We start from the raw sequence: 21171 nt of genomic DNA, 5'->3' as shown, positions 1-21171 counted from the left end.
TAATAATGAGGGGACCGGGCAGGTAGAAAATATGGAGGAGGCAGGGGAGCCTGAGCTAAGCTGGCTCCCCCACCTGCAATGCTGCACCTGGATAGCAACACAGCGAGGAAGTTTACAGTGCTAGAACTCTGCATATACAATAGAATCTCCCACTATTGAGAGATGTCCCTTATTGGGCAAAAGGCTCAAAATTCTTTCTAAATGACAAAATACTGTCATGTACTCACTCCAGAGTGTAATTACCTATAAAACACTATAAAAAGCGATATTACAGTATAATCTCCCAGTGTTTAATCTCTACTTATCTCACCCCCTCATGTATCATTTCATCTCCCCCCTATTATACCCTGTACCATCTTATTCCTTCGTGCATTGTACCAAACTAACCCTTCCCCCTTCATTACCCTCTGTAAATTCATCACCCCCCCCCCCCCCCCCCCCCCACTCTTTTTTTATGAAGTGGCACAGGGGATAAGGGGAATAAAATGGCACAGGGGGTGATGAATTTGCAAAGAGGGCTATAAAGGGGGATTAAATAGCTTAGGGGGCATCAAGAGGAAATTTTGTGGCACGGGGGGTAATAAGTGGGGGGATGATTTTGAACAGGGGAATAAAATGGCGGGGGGGGGGGGGGGGTAGCGAAATCCGGGAAGGAGGAGGATGAATGATGTGGCCAGCGGACGGACAGATGTAGGGGTCTACTGTTTAAACATTGGTCTTCTGCTTCAGTGGTGGGACTTCTGCAGGGGGGTGCAGCGGGGGCCTGGGCTCCTTACTGAGGTATTGGCTGTACCCCCTGACAGCGGCCCTGTGTACAAGGTAGGGCCGACACATAAACTTGGTTGTCCCCTATTGGGAGTATTTTGTCCCCTAATGGTAATGTCTGTCCTATGGTTAGGTGTCCACTAAAGGAGACTTCACTGTACTTAACAGATTAAAGTGACCCCTCTTTGTAAAGCTGTATACCCACACTCCCAGTGTATTGGGTTAAGTGTGGGTGAATAGGGGGTCAGATTCTCTTTAACTCCTAAAGGACCAAGCCCATTTTGGCCTTAAAGGGGTGCTCCGCCACTAGACATCCCCTATCCAAAAGGATGGGAAGAAGATGTCTGATCGCGGGGGTCCTGCAGCCTGCCATGTCCCCTCCCATAGACTTGCATTGAGGGGGCAGGGCTGTGACGTCACTATACTCCCCTCCCTGTATATCCTGTCATCAGGCACGAAGCAAAGTTCGCTCCGTGCAGCAGATGACACAGGATGCTGCAGGAGAGATCGCGGGGGGTTCCCAGTGGCAGGACCCCCGCGATCAGACATCTTATCCCCTATCCTTTGGATAGGGAATAAAGATGTCTAGGGGCGGAGTACCCCTTTAAGGACCAAGTCAATTTTCGTTTTTGCACTTTTTTCCCCTCCTGCCCTTATAAAAATCATAACGCTTTTAATTTTGCACCTAAGGACTCATATAAGCCCTTGTTTTTTTACATCACCAGTTGTACTTTGTAATGACATCAATCATTTCATAACAAAATCTGAGGAAACAAAAAATATATTTAGGGTGAAATTGAAAAATAAAATGCGATTTTTGTAACTTTTGGGGGCTTCCGTTGGTATTTTGTTACATGTGCGGTTTAACTAACCTTATTTTAATAGTGATGACAGGTTCTCTTTAGGGATCGACCGATTATCGGTATGGCCGATATCGGCCGATAATCACGATTTTGGGCATTATCGGTATCGGCAATTATCTTGCCGATAAGCCGATAATGCCCCGCCCCCACCGCACCGACTGCCACCCCCTCGACCCGCCGCGTCGCACCCCCCACCGTGATGCTAGGCGGTATACCGGTATGGATTTTTTCCCATACCGCTATACCGGTCGGGCCCCTCCCCCACCCTCCGAGTCAATAAAAAAATTAAACTTACCCGTAATGGGGGTGGTCCAGGCCATCCTTCCTTCATGTAGTGTCCGGGGGCGTTCCGGGTTGAGGGTGGTCCGGTCCGGGCTGTCCTTCTTCTCCCACGGTCTTCTTCTCCACTCCGGGCAGGCTCCGGCCTAGTACGCTGCATAGACGCCGCTACGCAGTGACGTCAGGTGAGTCGCTGCGCACGGGCGTCACTGCGCAGCGGCGTCTATGCAGCGTACTAGGCCGGAGCCTGCCCGGAGTGGAGAAGATGACCGCCGGAGAAGGACAGCCCGGACCGGACCACCCTCCACCCGGAACGCCCCCGGACACTACAGGAATGATGGATGGATGGCCCGGACCACCCTGACAGGTAAGGGGAGAGAAGCAGGTGGTGGCGGCGGCGGCGGCCTATGGCCCCGCAAAAGCCACTGCAGATCATTGATTTAAAGCGCCCGCTTTAAATCAATGATCTGCAGCGGTGTCGCAGGGGGTTAAATAGCCGATAACTTATACCGCAATATCGGTATAAGTTATCGGCCCTAACCTGCACCGATTATCGGTATCGGCCCTAAAAAAACGATATCGGTCGATCCCTAGTTCTCTTTAGTCTAATGTTTTTGGCAAACTTTAGGCTCTGCTCTCATTAATTTTTGTTCCCTTCTGTCAGGTTTATATTGGACAAAAATGTTGTGTTCTGGTCTACAATGGGGAAAAACAAAAAGCTTAGTGACTCCATTTAGAGCAGTGGAGTCTGTCATGGATCCAATAAACTGAAACTATGATGACCATGAAGACTTAAACAAAAGCTTGTTTCACAAGTTACGATGTGAAAGGGGGGGGGGGGTGGAGTATTAATTTAGTTGTCAAAACTTTGTGGTTTTGCATAAGATCGGACTTGAATGCATACAAATAGCTTTAAGCTTTGTAGGTTTAAAGTGGACTTTCTTGTTTATGGTTGGGCTGCCAGAACCTCTTGCAGGGGCCTACTTCCCTTGACAATAAAGAGGTTAGGTGTGAAAGGTCAGCATACTCGATTGGGCAGTGTTGTACAACCTCATACACATGATGGTCAAACAGTCCCACAGATATTGTTGAGTACAGTCGACTTTGCTCTTTTGTTGAAAAATCTGCAGCGAATCCACCATATGTGGGTCTAATCCTAAACTATTTCTCAAAGACATGCATGACCTGAGTATAGGAAGTGTGTCATTACTTACTGCCTTCACATATGTAACAGCTGACAGATCTCCATTAATATTATGAACATTGATCAAGATGTATTTATTTTTCTGGCTAATACTCTGTACTTTGTTTTTAATTTTGAATATAATTCCTTTTTAGGTTTTGGTGGATTTCACGGCACTAGAGATTTGAATTTATTTTAAGCTATCTAATGGGGGCGCTCCTTTCCAGATGGAAGGTATGTATGTCACCACAAACATGTAGTATAACATTGAACAGCATCATTCAATGTGCACAAGTTGCAGTAGGATAAGAGTTTAGGAGACCACTAGGTTTGAGACTTTTCCCCTATCCATCTCCTAAGAGTGCCTTAGCATGTAGAAATTGTTCATATTTGTAAAGGAAAAGTAGGGCATTTGCATGTTGCAACAGAGAATCTCACTATGAAAGTAATACCCCCAACCTATGTCGTAGTAATGAACAGATGTTGAATCTAAATCTTATAGATACTTGTATGCCCCAAAGTGCCTGTGCCCTGAATAATGGCAATGAAGCAATTAAAAGCCTTGTTGTATTTTGCTGAGTTTAGTAGTCCTTAGAATGCATTAACCTACAGAGTATGGACTGTTTGAATTTACTTGCATTCCCCAGCAATAAGCCACAAATATAAGCATTACAGATTTTCAATAAAGTCAATGGGGGAGATTTATCAAAACCTGTCCAGAGGAAAAGTTCCTGAGTTGCACATAACCAATCAGATCACTTCTTTCATTTTTGAAAAGGCCTCTGTAGTGATCTGATTGGCTGCTATGGGCAACTCGGTAACTTTTCCTCTGGACAGGTTTTGATAAATCTCCCCCAATGTGTCCCATTCAGCCTATTTCCTATGTCCATATAGCTGCTTTAAACCTTTAATCTTATATAGGTTAAAAACAAGGTTCACTCCCCGGCTCATTGTAGGAAACTGGCCCTATAGGCTCATAATGGAACCCATATCCTGCAATGAGTCGGAACGAGCGCTGAACCACTGAGTGAAGCATTTGACTGCATTCTTCTCACAACTATATCAAGAGATTGGTGTGTGTCTCAGCACTGTGACCCCTGACTGGTGAAAACTTTTGACATGTTTGCATGACCAATCAAAAGTTTTTTTTAATGACAGTAATGCTTTAAATGCTGTTAACAGAGAAGTAGTTCAGGCAATATGGCTGTTCCCATAATGATGTACAAAAATGAAATTAGTTTCCAATCAGAAAATAGAAATCGTGTCTGCCTATAATCGGGGGGGGGGGGGGGGGGGGGGGTGTAGGTGACTTCCTTTAAAACGGTATCTAGAGGAGTGATGTTAGTGTACCTAAAGGTTCACGTAACTTGTCATAGAGACATGTAAGAAGCTGTAATCAGTGGGGGTCGCTAGAACAAAGGGACTCAAGTGTTTCCGTGGGGCTGTCCATTCATTTCCGCTCGAAAAACAGTGTGTGCAGTTTATGGACGCAGTGAAAGAATGAGGCTGCTGTGTACGAAGTCATGTGAAAGGTTAGGTCTGCTTTAATAAAGATCTGTTTTCTTTCTGAAACTTGTAATTTTAATACATAGGCTACATATGGTATTAGAGATCAGCAAAACGATAAGGCTGTCCAAAACTAACAGTACTGCTGTCAATTGCTTTATCATGCAACTTTTAGTGCAGTTTTCAAAGAGCACTAGTTTCCAGGAAAGAAGACAAAGTCAATTGATGGCTGAAACATTAGTTTTGATTTCTGATAGCCTTACTGTAGTTTAAAGGGATGCTGCAACCAAAATTGAACTCATCCCCCTATCCACAGGATAGGGGATAAGTAGCTGATTGCAGGGGGTCTGACTGCTGGCACCCCTTCCCCTGCAATCTCCGGAACGGAACCCCATCTCGCTCAGTGAGAAGCACGTGTCATCTGCTGCTAGACAGCACACACATGGCACATTCATTTCTATAGGAATGCCGATTATGTCTTTGGAGCTCCCATAGAAATTAATGGAGCACGTGGTGTCTACCGCACATGCTCTTCAATCAGAGCTGGGTCCCATTCCAGAGATTGCAGGGGGGTTCCTGTGAATAGGTGGCAAGTTAATTTTGGCTGCAGGCTTACCTCCTATCTATTAAGTGAGATACATATGTATGTATTATCTGGTCTGTGCCACTTATACTGTTTCAAGATATGTCTCTGAAAAGAAGCAAATTGGAATAAATCAGTGGCACGTTATGCACAGTGTTAAGAAAGGGCAACATTTATCTGGGAGATCAGTTTCTCACAGAGATCTTCTACTCTTGGGCAGGCTTCCATGTACTGAAGAACCTACGTAGATTGACTTATCCTAAAATGAGTACACTGCCAGCTGCTGAGGTCTTAGTGGAGCAGTTGTCCATAGCAACCAATCAGATTGCTTATTTTTCAGCAGCCTTTTTAAAAATGGAAGCTGATTAGTTGCTATGAACAACTGCTCCACTGATCCTTTGCATAAGGTTTGATAAATTTCCCCCGTAGTGGCGAAAATGTTGGCAACTTTATCTTCTGGGTTTAGATTTTCACGGCAACCCTCCCTGTTTTGCACTTTGCAGTCCTGTGACTGCCCTCTGTGCATCCGCAGTGGGAAATACGCTGCTGGTGGGCCCCATGTGATTCTGCCTGATCACTAAATTAGGAATAAAGTTACTGAATTCTTTAATAGACCTTTTATTTTTTATCCTTAACAGGCAAAGCCTTCTACGGTTGAAGTTTTGGAGAAAATGGAAAAGGTACAATTAAGCTTTAATAACTTATTTTCTTTTAATTGTTTGCTGATTGTTGGCATATTTATTTTAAGAATCCTCAAACTATGTTGCTCATAGTCTAACAAGCAATCATTAGGATTTATTCAGCATTTTACTCCAGTATCTCTGTATCTTAATAACTTGGCTGCTAATAAATATTTAGGTTGATGCTTGTTTAGCTCTTCAGTTTGGCGCTACCACACCAGATGGAAACCTATGGACAAATAAGTCTGGCACTGTTCCCCATTTCAGCCTATGAGTCATTGGATAGAATTCCTGCTGCAGCACATTCAGCTTGTTCCATCCAGTGTTTTAATCCAGGGCTACTCAAGATTGCAGGACATATTGTTACTCTAAATTATGAGTTGTTCCCTGTTTTGACATCCAAGAACTGTTGCTATCCTAAAGTATTTTATTCTAGAAAAGCATTTTATGTTAGGCCAATAGTTTATATTGGGCAAAATGTTTTTGCCCCAGTGCAACCATTGTATAATTTTTGTTTTCCTAAATTTTAATCTTTTAGGAAATTCAGTCGTTAGAAGAGTTTCAGGAAAAGAACCAGAAACTGCGGAAGATTTGGATTGCAAGATTACTTTTCTATTCTACATTATTATATTTTCTTACATGCTTTATTGTTTACCTGTGGTACCTTCCTGATGGGTTAACGGCAAGGCTGCTAATAATTATTCCCTTTCTGCTATTCCCTGTAATGTAAGTAATTCACTTGTCAAATTGTTTTACTCAAAATGAGTTAAAATAGTGCTTTCTGAGTGTTTTTAGTTATGTATGTATTCATTTTTTTTTTTTTTTTTAAAGAAGCACTCCTGTGTGTGTGTTTGCTGAAGTCTGGCTAGATGATTAGGTTCATCTCTGTAGGGGAATTTTAGTGACGAGACTCTACCCCCTCTCTCTGCAAAGCCAAAGGGTTCATTGAAAATGTAGGCTGCTGTAGAACATGATTCCAGGGTGGAAATAGGTTTTCAGCCATACTGATTTATATGTCTGTCACTTCAAATAAAACAGGCAAGCACAAGGCATACACAAGAACCTCTACATTAGTCTCTAATAACAAGCAATTTATGTGAACTAAAGACTGACATTTTATGGTGTGTGTTTGTGTGTGGTTTTTTTGCATGGTACTTTGTCATTTTCTTTGGTATTTTTTGTTGTTCAGACTAGCACTGTGTTTATGTAGTACTGTCTGTATTTAGTGGTCAAATTTCTCAATGATGGTATAGGCACTTTTTTTTTCTCCCCCCCCCCCAATGTTAAGTGTTTACATGTTACAAAGAGGTTTAAAGCACCACATCTGTGATCAGGGTGTGTGTGGTATTGCCGCTTAGTTCTGTTGAAGTGAATGGAGTAAAGTTGTAATGCCTCACACAACCTGAGGACAGGTGTGGTGCGGTTTTTGAAAGAAGCTAGCTCTGTTTTTTTTTTTTTTTTTTTTTTTTTCTGGATAACTCCTGTAATTGTCCAGATTGTTTGGGCAGTTAATTTAAGAGCCTGTTATCAAATAAATCTAGAAGTATGCTATTGCTGCCTAAATGTTTGACTCTATCTTAGGACCTTCCTCTACTAGCTGGAGCAGTGTGCCCATGCAAAGAATCTTTCTGGCAGGTTAAGTGCAGACAATATATTATGTTTGCCCACCAGTTTAAGTGAATGCAATGTAATACTTACCAGTTTATGGATGCAGAAGGGAATCTCTGTGACCATTAGTGATCTGATAAAAGGGCATTTGCATTTAGAACCAGTCCAGATGTTTTTTATTTTTGCTTTGCCACGAGACTATAAAGAAGTGCTTAGTTGATTAAAAAAAAAAAAAAATAAATAAATATATATATCTTGGCTTACTAGTGTTTTCTTCCATCAGTTATTTAGCTCTTATGCTTGAAATTCTTGTAGTAATATCTTGTTGTAGTAAAACCTAAATGACACCGGGTCATTACCTGTAATTTTAAGTCTTTTTACTTTTTCATACAGAATATGGTTTACTAGAACGCTGCTGATTGTGTGGTTTTCAAAGCGTACAGAAAGAAATAGTAAGTCCACAATTCTTATTTTAGTCTGATGCATTTGAATTAGTAAAATAAAAATCTGTTTGTCCATATGAGCCTTCTGTACCAGGACTGTTCCATATGCTCTTAAGTGACTGCTGTAACATTCCACTGTGTCCTAGGATATTCTAAAGCAGTCACTGAGTATTGTGGGAGGGTTTACTGACACGATGGCTAAGGACATTTTCTTTCTGGTTTGTTATAACCATTAACATTAACAATGGTATGTGCTATATTTAATATCTATTTTATACATGTCATGCATTGTCGGTGGTTTGTGGGGTGATCAAATGTAATATCAGATACTTAGGTTGTCACAGTCCCTATATTACACAATCATGTGTCTAAACAGTTGATAGAAAGCAGAGTAGGTTTACCTTTTTGCCAAATATCCAATAGTTTTTTTTAATCAAATATCCATCTTTTTGGGAGCCACATCTCATTGTATGATCAGGTTTAGAGATGAGCGAACTTACAGTAAATTCGATTTGTCACGAACTTCTCGGCTCGGCAGTTGATGACTTATCCTGCATAAATGAGTTCAGCTTTCAGGTGCTCCGGTGGGCTGGAAAAGATGGATACAGTCCTAGGAAAGACTCTCCTAGGACACTATTCACCTTCTCCAGCCCACGGGAGCACCTGAAAGCTGAACTAATTTATGCAAGATAAGTCATAAACTGCCGAGCCGAGAAGTTCATGACAAATCGAATTTACTGTAAGTTCGCTCATCTCTAATCAGGTTGATCGGTTTATTTGCATTTGATTTCCTGTACACTTGAACCAGTGAGACAATTTACACACTAACACACTACTCTATGTAAAAACAGGCATGGTCAAAGTCAACTAAATAACGTTTCTTGGGTCAGTATGGTGTCTGACCTGACAAATGTTTTTCCAATGTAGAGTAGGGGTCAAAAATCTGGAATGAGGTATGTGTGTGTGTGTGTGTGTGTATTTATATCTAGAAAGATTTTATTTTTGTCCTCCCGCTTACTATAGTTCTGAATAGCTAAAAAACCTGTTGACTAGGAAAGAGCTATGGTTGGAAATTGGCTACCATACTACGTCCAGCCGTAAGAGAAATGTGCTATAGAACAGAAATGGCTGTTGATACTTGAAACAATGTTCAGATTCTTCTATACAGTCTTAAGAGAACACACCCTTTAAAACAAGTCAACTAAACAGTTTTTTATATATTTTTTTTTTTGCTTAATTTATTATAGATGATGCACTTGAAGACTTGAAAGCACAAAAGAAAAAAATAGTGAGTAGTTATATTTTTTTAAATATGTATAGTAGTTTCTAGATTTGGGGTCTTCTCAAAATGAATGTTGTCTTTATTCCTTTGCAGACTTAAAGGAGTACTCCAGGATAAGAAAACTTATCCCCTATCCTAAGGATAGGGGATGAGTTTCAGATCGTGGGGGGTCCGACCTATGGGGCCCCCCGTGATCTCCTGTATGGGACTCTCGGCTCTCGGCTCTCCTGTTTGGGACTCTCGGCTCTTTGCCGAAATAGCTAATTTCGACCACTGCATGATGCGGCGTCCGACACACCCCCTCAATACATTTCTGATTGCAGTGCTCTGGCTCTCCCATAGAGATGTATTGAGGGGGCGTGTTGGCTGCCGCGTCATGCGGTGGTCGGACACAGCCCCTGGCTGCTGACTGTCGGGGCCGCGTACGGGAGATCGCGGGGGCCCCAGCAGTCGGACCCCCTGCGATCTGAAACATATCCCCTATCCTTAGGATAGGGGATAAGTTTTCTTATCCCGGAGTACTCCTTTAACACTACATTTGTTCAGTATAGGGCAGCGTAGGAGGAAGCTTGAATTTCTGCTCCCCCTTTCTTACTCCCTGCTGGTAGATAACACTAAAGTAACTTCAATATCTTAAGTCTTAAATATCTTGTCTGTAAAGGGAACTTGTTAGCTCTGAAAATTCTGTGATCCTGGTAGCATAGACATTGATTTAAGCAAGTAAGGTGAGGAAAGGAGGTTGTAAAATGTATGTGAAGTCATCTTGGCTGTTTTAAGGAAGTGGAAATTGAGCTTTACCTTATACGAGTTGAAGATCATTACATATACACTACATCATAGGCTGCATTCACATCTCGTTTTTCACACACTGGCACTGGATCCGGCTGGGGGAGTGGCAAACTGGGCGCTCCCGTACCGCAGCCGGATCAGCCCGTGACTCCATTTACTTTAATGAGCCGACCGGAGTCAAACGGTGACTCCGGTCAGCTCAGTTTTAACCTGTATGTGGTTTTGGACCGGACCTAAAACTGTAGTATACTACGGTTTTAGGTCCGGTCAGGAAACTGCATACGGGCCAAAACTGAGCTGACCGGAGTCACCATTTGACTCCGGTCGGCTCATTAAAGTAAATGGAGTCACGGGCTGATCCGGCTGGGGTACAGGAGCGCCAGGTTTGCCCCTCCCCCGTCCAGATCTGGCGCCCGTATGTACAAAACGATATGTGAATGCAGCCTTACAGAGAATGTGTCATCAGAAAATTACCTATAATCTAAGTTTTTGTTAAACACACACAGGAAAAACTGACCAGTTGTTCAGAGCAACCAATCAGATTATTTTACTATAAAAATTGTCCTGAAATGTTGGAGTTTTTATTCTGGTCACTCGGTCTGATAAAAAGCTCACACTTTCTGTACTGCAGAGATCACTGCAGAAAGCATGGCTAGAAAACTCTCCCATAGAATTCAATTAGGGTTTGATTCATTCTTTTCCTGTGTCTGTGGGGATTGCTGTAAAGCATATGTCTTAAAGCTGCCCCCATAGCCACGTCTGCCCCCATAATAATGTACTTTAATTAAAATAAATGAAATTAAGCATGGGCATAGTAACTTATTTCAGTATCTGGTACTGACTGGTGTCTGTCCTAATCTACCCAAATTTTGTAAAATACATTTTACACTTCGTCCACCATGACAGCCCACATGAGATGGTCCCATTGGACCTAATAGAAAAAGGAAACAGAGGTTAAAAGCCCCTCTCCCGACACCTTCCCCAGTATTTTCCTGTTCCTATTAGGTCCAGGACAGAGTGGGAGTCTATTTTTGGGCTCCTTTTTTATTTTTTTGTTTCCTGTGGGCTTGGGATCGGTATAATTCATGTTTCCCTTCCCTTTGTATGCCTAGTGGTCGTTGGGGTCCCCTTTCTCCTACCTCTGGGAGTGTGTACTGCGCTCATGAGGGAGTTTTTTTTTCCTCTCTTCCCTGCTGCTCTAGGGAGCCTGTGCTTCATGCGGGACTCTCACCTTTGTTTGCCGTGTCCGGTCAGGGGAGGCTGTTCGGGTGCTGCTTTCAGCGATCCGGCATGCTGTAGCGGTGTCCTGTGGCACTTCCTGTCTGGCGGCGTACGTGTGCAGCATCTTCTGCGGTTTTGCTGGAAACTTGGATATGAATTTTGGTTCTGGACAGCAGAAGTGCTGGGGAGCAGAAGTGATGCTTCAGGGCGCCAACATATTAAACTTACAAGGATAAAGGTGGGGAACCAGCATCCTCTTTGTCTATGCTGTGTTTCTACTCTAACCATGGACTCACAGGCTTCCTCCAGATCTGACTCTGCTGAGCAGCCTGTAGCTTTGTTCCTGTAAGTGATATCTTACCTACATATGTTTTTGCTATATGGATTGAGGTTTTTTCTTCTGTTACTTAGTAGGCTCCTTTCTCTTCCACAGGGAGACAAGGAACCATCTCAAAAACCTAAGCCTAAAAAAATGTCATGTGTTCAGCTAAATTACCTTACAAGTATAGCAAAGCTTTATGTAAAAAAATGCATTGCTAAAGTGGTGCGAAAAACCGCTCATATCTGAGGATTTAAAATTGGTTATTTGCCAGGAAATTAAAGCATCTCTAACAAATTTCAATCCTTAACCACTTAAGGACCCAGGATGTACGGGGACATCCCCGCACCCTGGGCTTTAAGGACCCAGGACGTCCCCGTACGTCCTGGCGTTTTCCGGTCCCTGCCGCGAGCCGGGCAGAGATCGGAACTGGATGCCTGCTGAAATGCTTTAGCAGGCATCCAGGGCAAACGCCGAGGGGGGGCCATGTAGGCCCCCCATGTCGGCGATCGCCGCAAATCGCGAGGGAGATCGCCCTTGCGATCTGTGGCCATACCGGGCTGATCGGGTCTCTGGGACCCGACCGCCCGGTGATTTTGCATGATCCCGGTTGTCACAGACAGCCAGGACCATGCTGGAGTATAGGAGCGAGGTGGCAAGCCTGCCACCACCTCCTATCCCCTGCGATCCGTCGGTTAGCTAACCGACCAATCGCAGGGGGGCGGTTACTTCCTCCCACCCTGCCCCTGGAAGTCCGGAGAGGACTGGAGGGGGACGGGGGAGTGCTGGGCCCCGGTACTTGCCTCGTCCCTGAAGACCCGGATCCCGGCGATGAAGACGGGGAGTTTCTCTTCAGCCGCGGACGGGCCCTTTACAGCAATGCACGTCGCCGTAAAGCGACATGCATTGCTGTAATGGGACCCTGTATACTACAACTCCCAGCATGCCCAGACAGCCCTTGGCGTCTGGGCATGCTGCGAGTTGCAGTTTTACAACATCTGGAGGTCCACAGTTTAGAGACCACTGTGCCCTTCCAGATGTTGCAAAACTACACATCCTCAGCATGCCCTTACTGTCCAGGCATGCTGGGAGTTGTAGTTCTGTAACATCTGGCCCTTCAGATGTTGCAAAACTACAACTCCCAGCATGCCTGGACAGTTTTGGAATACTGGGAGTTGTAGTTTTGCAACATCTGGAAGGGCACAGATTGGGAACCACTGTAGTAGTGGTCTGCAAACTGTAGTCCTCTAGATGTTGCTAAACTACATCTCCATGCTGGGAGTTGTAGTTTGGCAACATCTGGCTCTAAAGATGTTGCCGAACTACTTCCAGCATGCCTGAGAATGTTTGGGAGTTGTGGTTTTGCAACAACTGGAGGCACACTGGTTGGGAAACATTCTGTTTCCTAACTCAGTGTTTCCCAACCCATGTGCCTCCAGCTGTTGCAAAACTATAACTACCAGCATGCTCTGATAGACTGTGCATGCTGGGAATTGTAGTTTTGCAACAGCTGGAGGTTCCCCCCCCCCCCCCCCTGTGAATGTACAGGGTACATTTACATGGGCAGGGGGCTTACAGTGAGTATCAGGCTGCAAGTGTGCGATGCAGCAAATTTTGCGCGGCAGCTCAAACTTGCAGCGGGAAACTCTCTGTAATCCCCCACCCGTGTGACTGTACCCTAAAAACACTACACTAACACAAAATAAAATAAAAAGTAAAAAACACTACATATACACACACCCCTACACAGCCCCCCTCCCCTCCCCAATAAAAATGAAAAACGTCTGGTACGCCACTATTTTCAAAATGGAGCCTCCAGCTGTTGCAAAACAACAACTCCCAGTATTGCCGGACAGCCGTTGACTGTCCAAGCATGCTGGGAGTTTTGCAACAGCTGTAGGCACCCTGTTTGGGAATCACTGGCGTAGAATACTCCTATGTCCACTCCTATGCAAATCCCTAATTCAGGCCTCAAATGCACATGGCGCTCTCACTTTGGAGCCCTGTCGTATTTCAAGGCAACAGTTTAGGGCCACATATGGGGTATCGCCGTACTCGGGAGAAATTGCCTAACAAATTTTGGGGGGGCTTTTCTCCTTTCACTCCTTATGAAAAGGTGAAGTTGGGGTCTACACCAGCATGTTAGTGTAAAAAAATAAATTTTTTACACTAACTTGCTGGTGTTGCCTCATACTTTTCATTTTGACAAGAGGTAAAAGGGAAAAAAAGCCCCCCAAAATTTAATGTAATTTCTCCCGACTACGGAGATACCCCATATGTGGGCGCAAAGTGCTCTGGGGGCGCACAACAAGGCCCAGAAGGGAGTGCACCATGTACATTTGAGGTGATTTGCACAGGGGTGGCTGATTGTTACAGCGGTTTTGACAAACGCAAAAAAACCAAAATCCCACGTGACCCCCATTTCGGAAACTAAACCCCTCACGGAATGTAATGAGGGGTGCAGTGAGAATTTACCCCCCACTAGTGTCTGACAGATATTTGGAACAGTGGGCTGTGCGAATTAAAAATTTTGTACAGCCCACTGTTCCAAAGATCTGGCAGACACCAGTGGGGGGTAAATGATCACTGTACCCCTTTTTACGTTCCTCAAGGGGTCTAGTTTGTGGGTGTTATTTGCTGTCCTGGCAGCATAGGGGCTTCCGAAATGCGAAATGCCCCGAGCGAAATTTGCTCTCAAAAAGCCAAATATGACTCCTTCTCTTCTGAGCATTGTAGTTCGCCCATAGTGTACTTCAGGTCAACTTATGGGGTACCTCCATACTCAGAAGAGATGGGGTTACAAACTTTGGGGGGTATTTTCTGCTATTAACCCTTGCAAAAATGTGAAATTTGGGGGGAAACGCACATTTTAGTGAAATTTTTTTTACATTTTTTTTTACATATGCAAAAGTCATGAAACACCTGTGGGGAGCCTCACTTTATTCCTTGTTACGTTCCTCAAGGGGTCTAGTTTCCAAAATGGTATGCCATGTAGGGTTTTTTCCTGTTCTTGGACCATAGGGGCTTCCTAAATGCAACATGCCCCCCAAAAACAATTTCAGAAAAACGTACTCTCCAAAATCCCCTTGTCGCTCCTTCCCTTCTGAGCCCTCTACTGCGCCCGCCGAACACTTTACATAGACATATGAGGTATGTGCTTACTCGAGAGAAATTGGGCTACAAACATAAGTATACATTTTCTCCTTTTAAAAATTCAAAAATTGGGTCTACAAGAACATGCGAGTGTAAAAAATTAAGATTGTGAATTTTCTCCTTCACTTTGCTGCTATTCCTGTGAAACACCTAAAGGGTTAAAATGCTGACTGAATGTCATTTTGAATACTTTGGGGGGTGCAGTTTTTATAATGGGGTCATTTTGTGGGGTATTTCTAAGATGAAGACCCTTCAAATCAACTTCAAACCTGAATTGGTCCCTGAAAAATTGTGATTTGGGAAATTTTGTGAAAAATTGGAAAATTGCTGCTGAACTTTGAAGCCCTCTGGTGTCTTCCAAAAGTAAAAACACGTCAATTTTATGATGCAAACATAAAGTGGACATATTGTATATGTGAATAAAAAATAAATTATTTGGAATATCCATTTTCCTTACAAGCAGAGAGCTTCAAAGTTAGAAAAAATGCTAAATGTTCAAATTTTTCATCAAATTTTGGGATTTTTCACCAAGAAAGGATGCAAGTTACCACAAAATTTTACCACTATGTTAAAGTAGAATATGTCACGAAAAACAATCTCGGAATCAGAATGATAACTAAAAGCATTCCAGAGTTATTAATGTTTAAAATGACAGTGGTCAGATGTGCAAAAAATGGCCGGGTCCTAAGGTGTAAAAAGCTGCCGAGTTTATGCATACATAGCCCGCTTCATTTGAGCATTTGTTACACATCTGTAGCACTCTGAATAAATCTGTATTGTGGATGACATTGCTTTAGCTCGCCAGTACTGCATCTAGGATTCTGTAATGTTAATACTCATGGGTGACTTCTGGATAGCAGATTGAACTACACTTCTATACTATGTGCTTATTTTTACACCCATGAAAATAGCCATAGATTAACATTAGTTATGTATTACATTGCACAAAATTTTTTATATATTGCGTATGAAGTTAGTGTTTTTCAGCATGCACATATCTCCTTATAATTATCACATTGCATTAGATCGGTAGTTAGCCTTAGATCTGTAGTTGTTTACGTATTAGTAATTCTCAGTTTGAGACTTGGATGGGGGAGCATAAAGCACAACTTCTTGGAGGCTAGCAAAAAAGCACTTGCAGAAAATGAAGCTTTAACCTTTAAAGACAAGCCGGCAAGTTTCCGAAATGTTTTCCTCTTATTGAGTTTTCACAGCATTTGGAGGCAGCTAATTGCTTCTGCTAATAAATAATCTACAATCGATGCTGACAGCAGTTAATTGGCAGCGAGACTTTATTCAGCAAAGCACTTGGCTAACGACCTTCTTTAAATTAATAGCATTAAATGGTACGAGGAAATAAATCTGAGGAATTGCCTGTCATTTGCTGTCATGTCTAATAACTTCCGATAATGATGGCTGATAGATTTTTGCAGATTTCATTATTGAAGTTGCTGCATGTAATTATTCTCCTCATTATATGTAAACAATTAGCAACATTTGGTGTTTCCTTGCAATAAAGCCGTTAAATACCAACGATACATTTCTATCCTTTCTTTAAAGAGCTCAAGGATCGAAAGATGTGGGAAAGGAGCTCTGCTCTGTATTACGTGAGACGCCTGTAGAGTAGGGGTTGTCTCTGGAAATAGTCTAGATTCAAAATACTACTAATAGTGAAATATTCTGTTTTTAAACCTTGTGGTACTATGGACACGTTTCATAAGTATCAAAATGAGGTAATATAATTTGATGATCTGTGCCATGCATTTACGGCACAGCAACATTAACCCCTTGGGGACGGAGCCCATTATGACCCTAAGGACGGGAGCATTTTTTGCAAATCTGACCACTGTCACTTTAAGCATCAATAACTCTGGGATGCTTTTACTTATAAATTTGATTCTGAGATTGTTTTTTCGTGACATATTCTACTTTATGGTAGTGGTAAATTTTTGTCGATACTTGCATCATTTCTTGGTGAAAATTCCAAAAATTTTATGAAAAATTTGAAAATGTTGCATTTTTCTAACTTTGAAGCTCTCTGCTTGTAAGGAAAATAGACATTCCAAATAAATTCTATATTGATTCACAAATATGTCTATTTTGTTTGCATCATAAAGTTGACATGTTTTTACATTTGGAAGACATCAGATGGCTTCATGGTTCAGCAGCAATTTTCCAATTTTTCACAAAATTTTCAAAATCGGAATTTTTCAGGGACCAGTTCAGTTTTGAAGTGGATTTGAAGGGCCTTCAAATGAGAAATACCCCAAAAATGACCTAATTATAAACTGCACCCCTCAAAGTATCCAAAATGACATTCAGTAAGTTTATTAACCCTTTAGGTTTTTCACAGGAATAGCAGCAAAGTGAAGGAGAAAATTCAAAATCTTCATTTTTTTACACTCGCATGTACTTGAAGACCCAGTTTTTGAATTTTTACAAGTGGTATTAGGAGAAAAAGCCCCCAAAAATTTGTAACCCAATTTCTCTCCAGTAAGGAAATGTCTCATATGTGTATGTCAAAGTGTTCGGCGAGCGCAGTAGAGGGCTCAGAAGGGAAGGAGCAACAATGGGATTTTGGAGAGGGAATTTTGCTGAAATGGTTTTTGGGGGGCATGTCAAATTTAGGAATCCCCTATGGTGCCATTTTAGAAACTACACCCCTCAAGGCACGTAACAAGGGGTCCAGTGAGCCTTAACACCACGCAGGTGTTTGACAACTTTTTGTTAAAATCGGATATGTAAATGAAGAAAAAAGTGCATTTTTCCCCCCAAATTTACAATTTTTACAAAGGGTTATGGGAGAGATTGCCCCCCAAAATTTGTAACCCCATCTCTTCTGAGTATGGAAATACCCCATGTTAGGACGTAAAATGCTCTGCGGGCAAACTACAATGCTCAGAGAAGGAGCGCCATTGAGCTTTTGGAAAGACAATTCGTTTGGAATGGTAGTCATGTGTGTTTACAAAGCCCCCTGTAGTGCCAGAACAGTGGACCCCCCCCACATGTGACTCCATTTTGAAAACTACACCCCTCACAGAATTTTAATATGGGGTGCAGTGAGTATTTACACCCACTGGCGTTTGGCAGATCTTTGGAACAGTGGACTGTGCAAATTAAAAATAAAATTTTCAATTTTCACGGACCAATGTTCCAAAAATCTGTCACACCTGTGGGGCAAACATTTTCACTGTACCCCTTAATACACTACATGAGGGGTGTAGTTTCCAAAATGGGGTCACATGGGGGGGGGGGGGGGGTCCATTGTTGTGGCACTATGGGGGCTTTGTGAACACACGTGGCCTTCAATTCCGGACACATTTTCTCTTCAAAATCCCAATGGCGCTCCTTCTCTTCTGAGCATTGTAGTGTGCCCGCCGAGCACGTTACATCCACATATGGGGTATGTTCTTACTCAGAAGAAATGGGGTTACAAATTGTGGGGGGCTTTTTCCTATTTTCCCTTGTGAAAATGAAAAATTTAGGTTAACACCAGCATTTTAGTGAAAACATTTTTTTTTTTTCCATTTTCCCATCCAACTTTAATGAAAATTTGTCTAACACCTGTGGGGTGTTCAGGCTCACTATACCCCTTGTTACGTTCCGTGGGGGTTGTAGTTTCCAAAATGGGGTCACATGTGGGTATTTGTTTATGTCAGAACCACTGTCAAATCAACCACCCCTGTGCAAATCGCCAATTTGGGCCTCAAATGTACATAGTGTGCTCTCACTCCTGAGCCTTGTTGTGCGCCCGCAGAGCATTTAACACCCACATATGGGGTATTTCCGTAATTTTGGGGGGCTTTTTTTTCCCTTTTACTGCTTGTGAAAATAAAAAGTATGGGGCAACACCAGCATGTTAGTGTGTTAGTGTAAAAAAAAAAAAAAAATGTTTACACTAACATGCTGGTGTAGCCCCCAACTTTTCTTTTTCATTAGGGGTAAAAGGTAGAAAAAGCCCCCCAAAATTTGTAGTGCAATTTCTCCCGCTTACGGAAATACCCCATATATGGCCCTAAACTGTTTCCTTGAAATACTACAGGGCTCCAAAATGAGAGAGCGCCATGCGCATTTGAGGACTACATTAGAAATTGCATAGGGGTGGACATAGGGGTATTCTACGCCAGTGATTCCCAAACAGGGTGCCTCCAGGTGTTGCTTAACTCCTAGCATGCCTGGACAGTCAGTGGCTGTCCAGAAATGCTGGAAGGAGTTTTGCAACAGCTGGAGGCTCCGTTTTGGAAACACTGCCGTACAATACGTTTTTCATTTTTATTGGGGGGACAGTGTAAGGGGGTGTATATGTAGTTTTACCCTTTATTTTGTTAGTGTAGTGCAGTGTAGTGTTTTTAGAGTACATTCGCACTGACTTGTTACGGTGAGTTTCCCTCTAGGAGTTTGAGCTGCGGCGAAAAATTTGCCGCAGACCAAACTTGAAGCATTAAACTTACTGTAAACCTGCCTATGTGAATGTACCCTGTACGTTCACATGGGGGGGACTTGCGCTGTTTCAAAACCACAACTCCCAGCATGTACTGACAGACCGTGCTTGCTGGGAGCTGTACTTTTACAACAGCTGGAGGCACACTCTTTGGAAAACCTTCAGTTAGGTTCTGTTACCTAACTCCTAATTTTCCAACCAGTGTGCCTCCAGCTGTTGCAAAACTACAACTCCCAGCATGTACTAATTGCCGAAGGGCATGCTGGAGGTTACGCAACTACAACTCCCAGCATGCTGAGACAGCTGTTTGGGCATGCTGGGATTTGCAGTTTTGCAACATCTGGAGGGCTACATATTATAGACCACTGCACAGTGATCTCCAAACTGTGACCCTCCAGATGTTGCAAAACTACAAATCCCAGCATGCCCAGACAGCAAAGAGCTGTTTGAGCATGCTAGGAGTTGTAGTTTTGCAAGATCTGGAGGGTTACAGTTTAGAGACCACTATATAGTGGTCTCAAACTGCAGCCCTCCAGCTGTTGCAAAACTACATATTCCAGCATGCACAAACAGCTGTCTGGGCATGCTGGGAGTTGTAGTTTTGCAACATCTGGAGGGCTACAGTCTCAGACTGTAGCCCTCCAGATGTTGCTAGGCAACTTACCGGATTCCGTAGGATCCAGGGAGCCGTCCTCTTCTGCCGCCCACCGATCTCCGTTGCCGCCTGCTGATCACAGATCACCATCGCCCGCAGCCTCCGGAGGGGTAAGTGGACCTTCGGCGTTCGGTCCCCTTCGTTTCACCGTTCTGCCCCGACTATTGTGGGTGGGCAGGACGAGGAAAACAAATGTAAACCCCTCCGCCCCAGATCTGCTATTGGTGGTCGCGTTTAGACCACCAATAGCAGGGATATGAGGGGTGGCACTTAGGGGGTATCTTAGTGGGTATCTTAGACAACCGCAATCCCCCTTATATTCCGGGTCCCCATAGACCCGTAATGACCCGGAATCGGCACAAAGCACAAGTGTGAATTGACCCCTCGGGGCATTTGCGCGGGGTGCCTGCTGATGGATACGCCCTTCGTCCTTAAGTACCAGGGCGCAAGGGCGTATGCATATGCCCTTTGTCCCCAACAGGTTAAAGGGGCACTCAGGTGGAAAACTTATTTTTATTTATTTATTTATTTATTTTTCAACTGGTGCCAGAAAGTTTAACAGATTTGTAAATTACTTCTATTAAAAAATCTTAATCCTTCCAGTACTTATTAGCTGCTGAATACTACAGAGGAGATTCTTTTCTTTTTGGAACACAGCTCTCTGGTGAATCATGAACACAGTGCTCTCTGCTGACATCTCTGTCCATTTTAAGAACTGTCCGGAGAAAAGCCACATAGCAAACATATGCTGCTCTGGACATTTCCTAAAATGGACACGTCAGCAGAGAGCACTGTGTTTAAAGGGGCTTTCTGGGACTTGGTGATTGGCTAACTGTGATATGACCTGCCTACAAAAGACCACAAGTATGGAATATGCATGTTCTCCCTGTGTTTCTCTGGGTACTCTAGATCCCTTCAATCTCTAAAAACTTAGGGATAGGTTCCTTAGTGTATCTGAAAACGAATGTAAAATTTTGACAGGGGCAGGATCTGTTGAGTGGTGACGGTCTCTGTGGAATATGCAAGCCATAAAAACAGACAAATGTGTCCAGCTGAAACATTGTTAGGCTGCATTCACATCTGGTTTTTACACTACGGCTGCCGGATCTGGCTGGGGGAGGAGCAAACGGGCTCTCCCGTACCCCAGCCGGACCAGCGATGAACTCCATTCACTTTAATGAGCCTACCGGTATCAAACGGTGACTGGTCGGCTCATTTTTGACCTGTATTCAGTATTGTGACCAGTCCTAAAACCGTAGTAGACTACGGAAAATGTAATTTCCGTGCCTGAAACATCTTACACGGAAATGTTGCCGTGTTCACAGAGCAGCAGAATCCCATTTGAATTCAACAAGACTGCTGCAGTGGAATTTCCGTGCGGACATTGCAAGCGGAATTCGC

The 21171-nt window shown here is 43.3% G+C and overlaps 1 protein-coding gene across 1 annotated transcript in view; it reads left to right on the top strand.

The window, feature by feature from the left end:
* The window catches only part of LNPK (lunapark, ER junction formation factor), a 70371-nt gene that overhangs the window by 12182 nt on the left and 37018 nt on the right, over positions 1-21171 (top strand). Inside the window, exons 2-6 of the mRNA XM_056533483.1 lie at positions 3246-3324; positions 5818-5859; positions 6398-6585; positions 7861-7919; positions 9158-9198. Coding sequence (XP_056389458.1) covers positions 3298-3324; positions 5818-5859; positions 6398-6585; positions 7861-7919; positions 9158-9198 — 357 coding nt within the window. The 5' untranslated portion in view covers positions 3246-3297. The remainder of the gene's footprint in view (positions 1-3245; positions 3325-5817; positions 5860-6397; positions 6586-7860; positions 7920-9157; positions 9199-21171) is intronic.

The sequence above is a fragment of the Hyla sarda genome, chromosome 8 (genome assembly GCF_029499605.1).
Source record: "Hyla sarda isolate aHylSar1 chromosome 8, aHylSar1.hap1, whole genome shotgun sequence".
Lineage (NCBI taxonomy): Eukaryota > Metazoa > Chordata > Amphibia > Anura > Hylidae > Hyla > Hyla sarda.
Note: the sequence above shows the minus strand (reverse complement) of the source record. Positions and strands in the feature narration are given on the sequence as shown.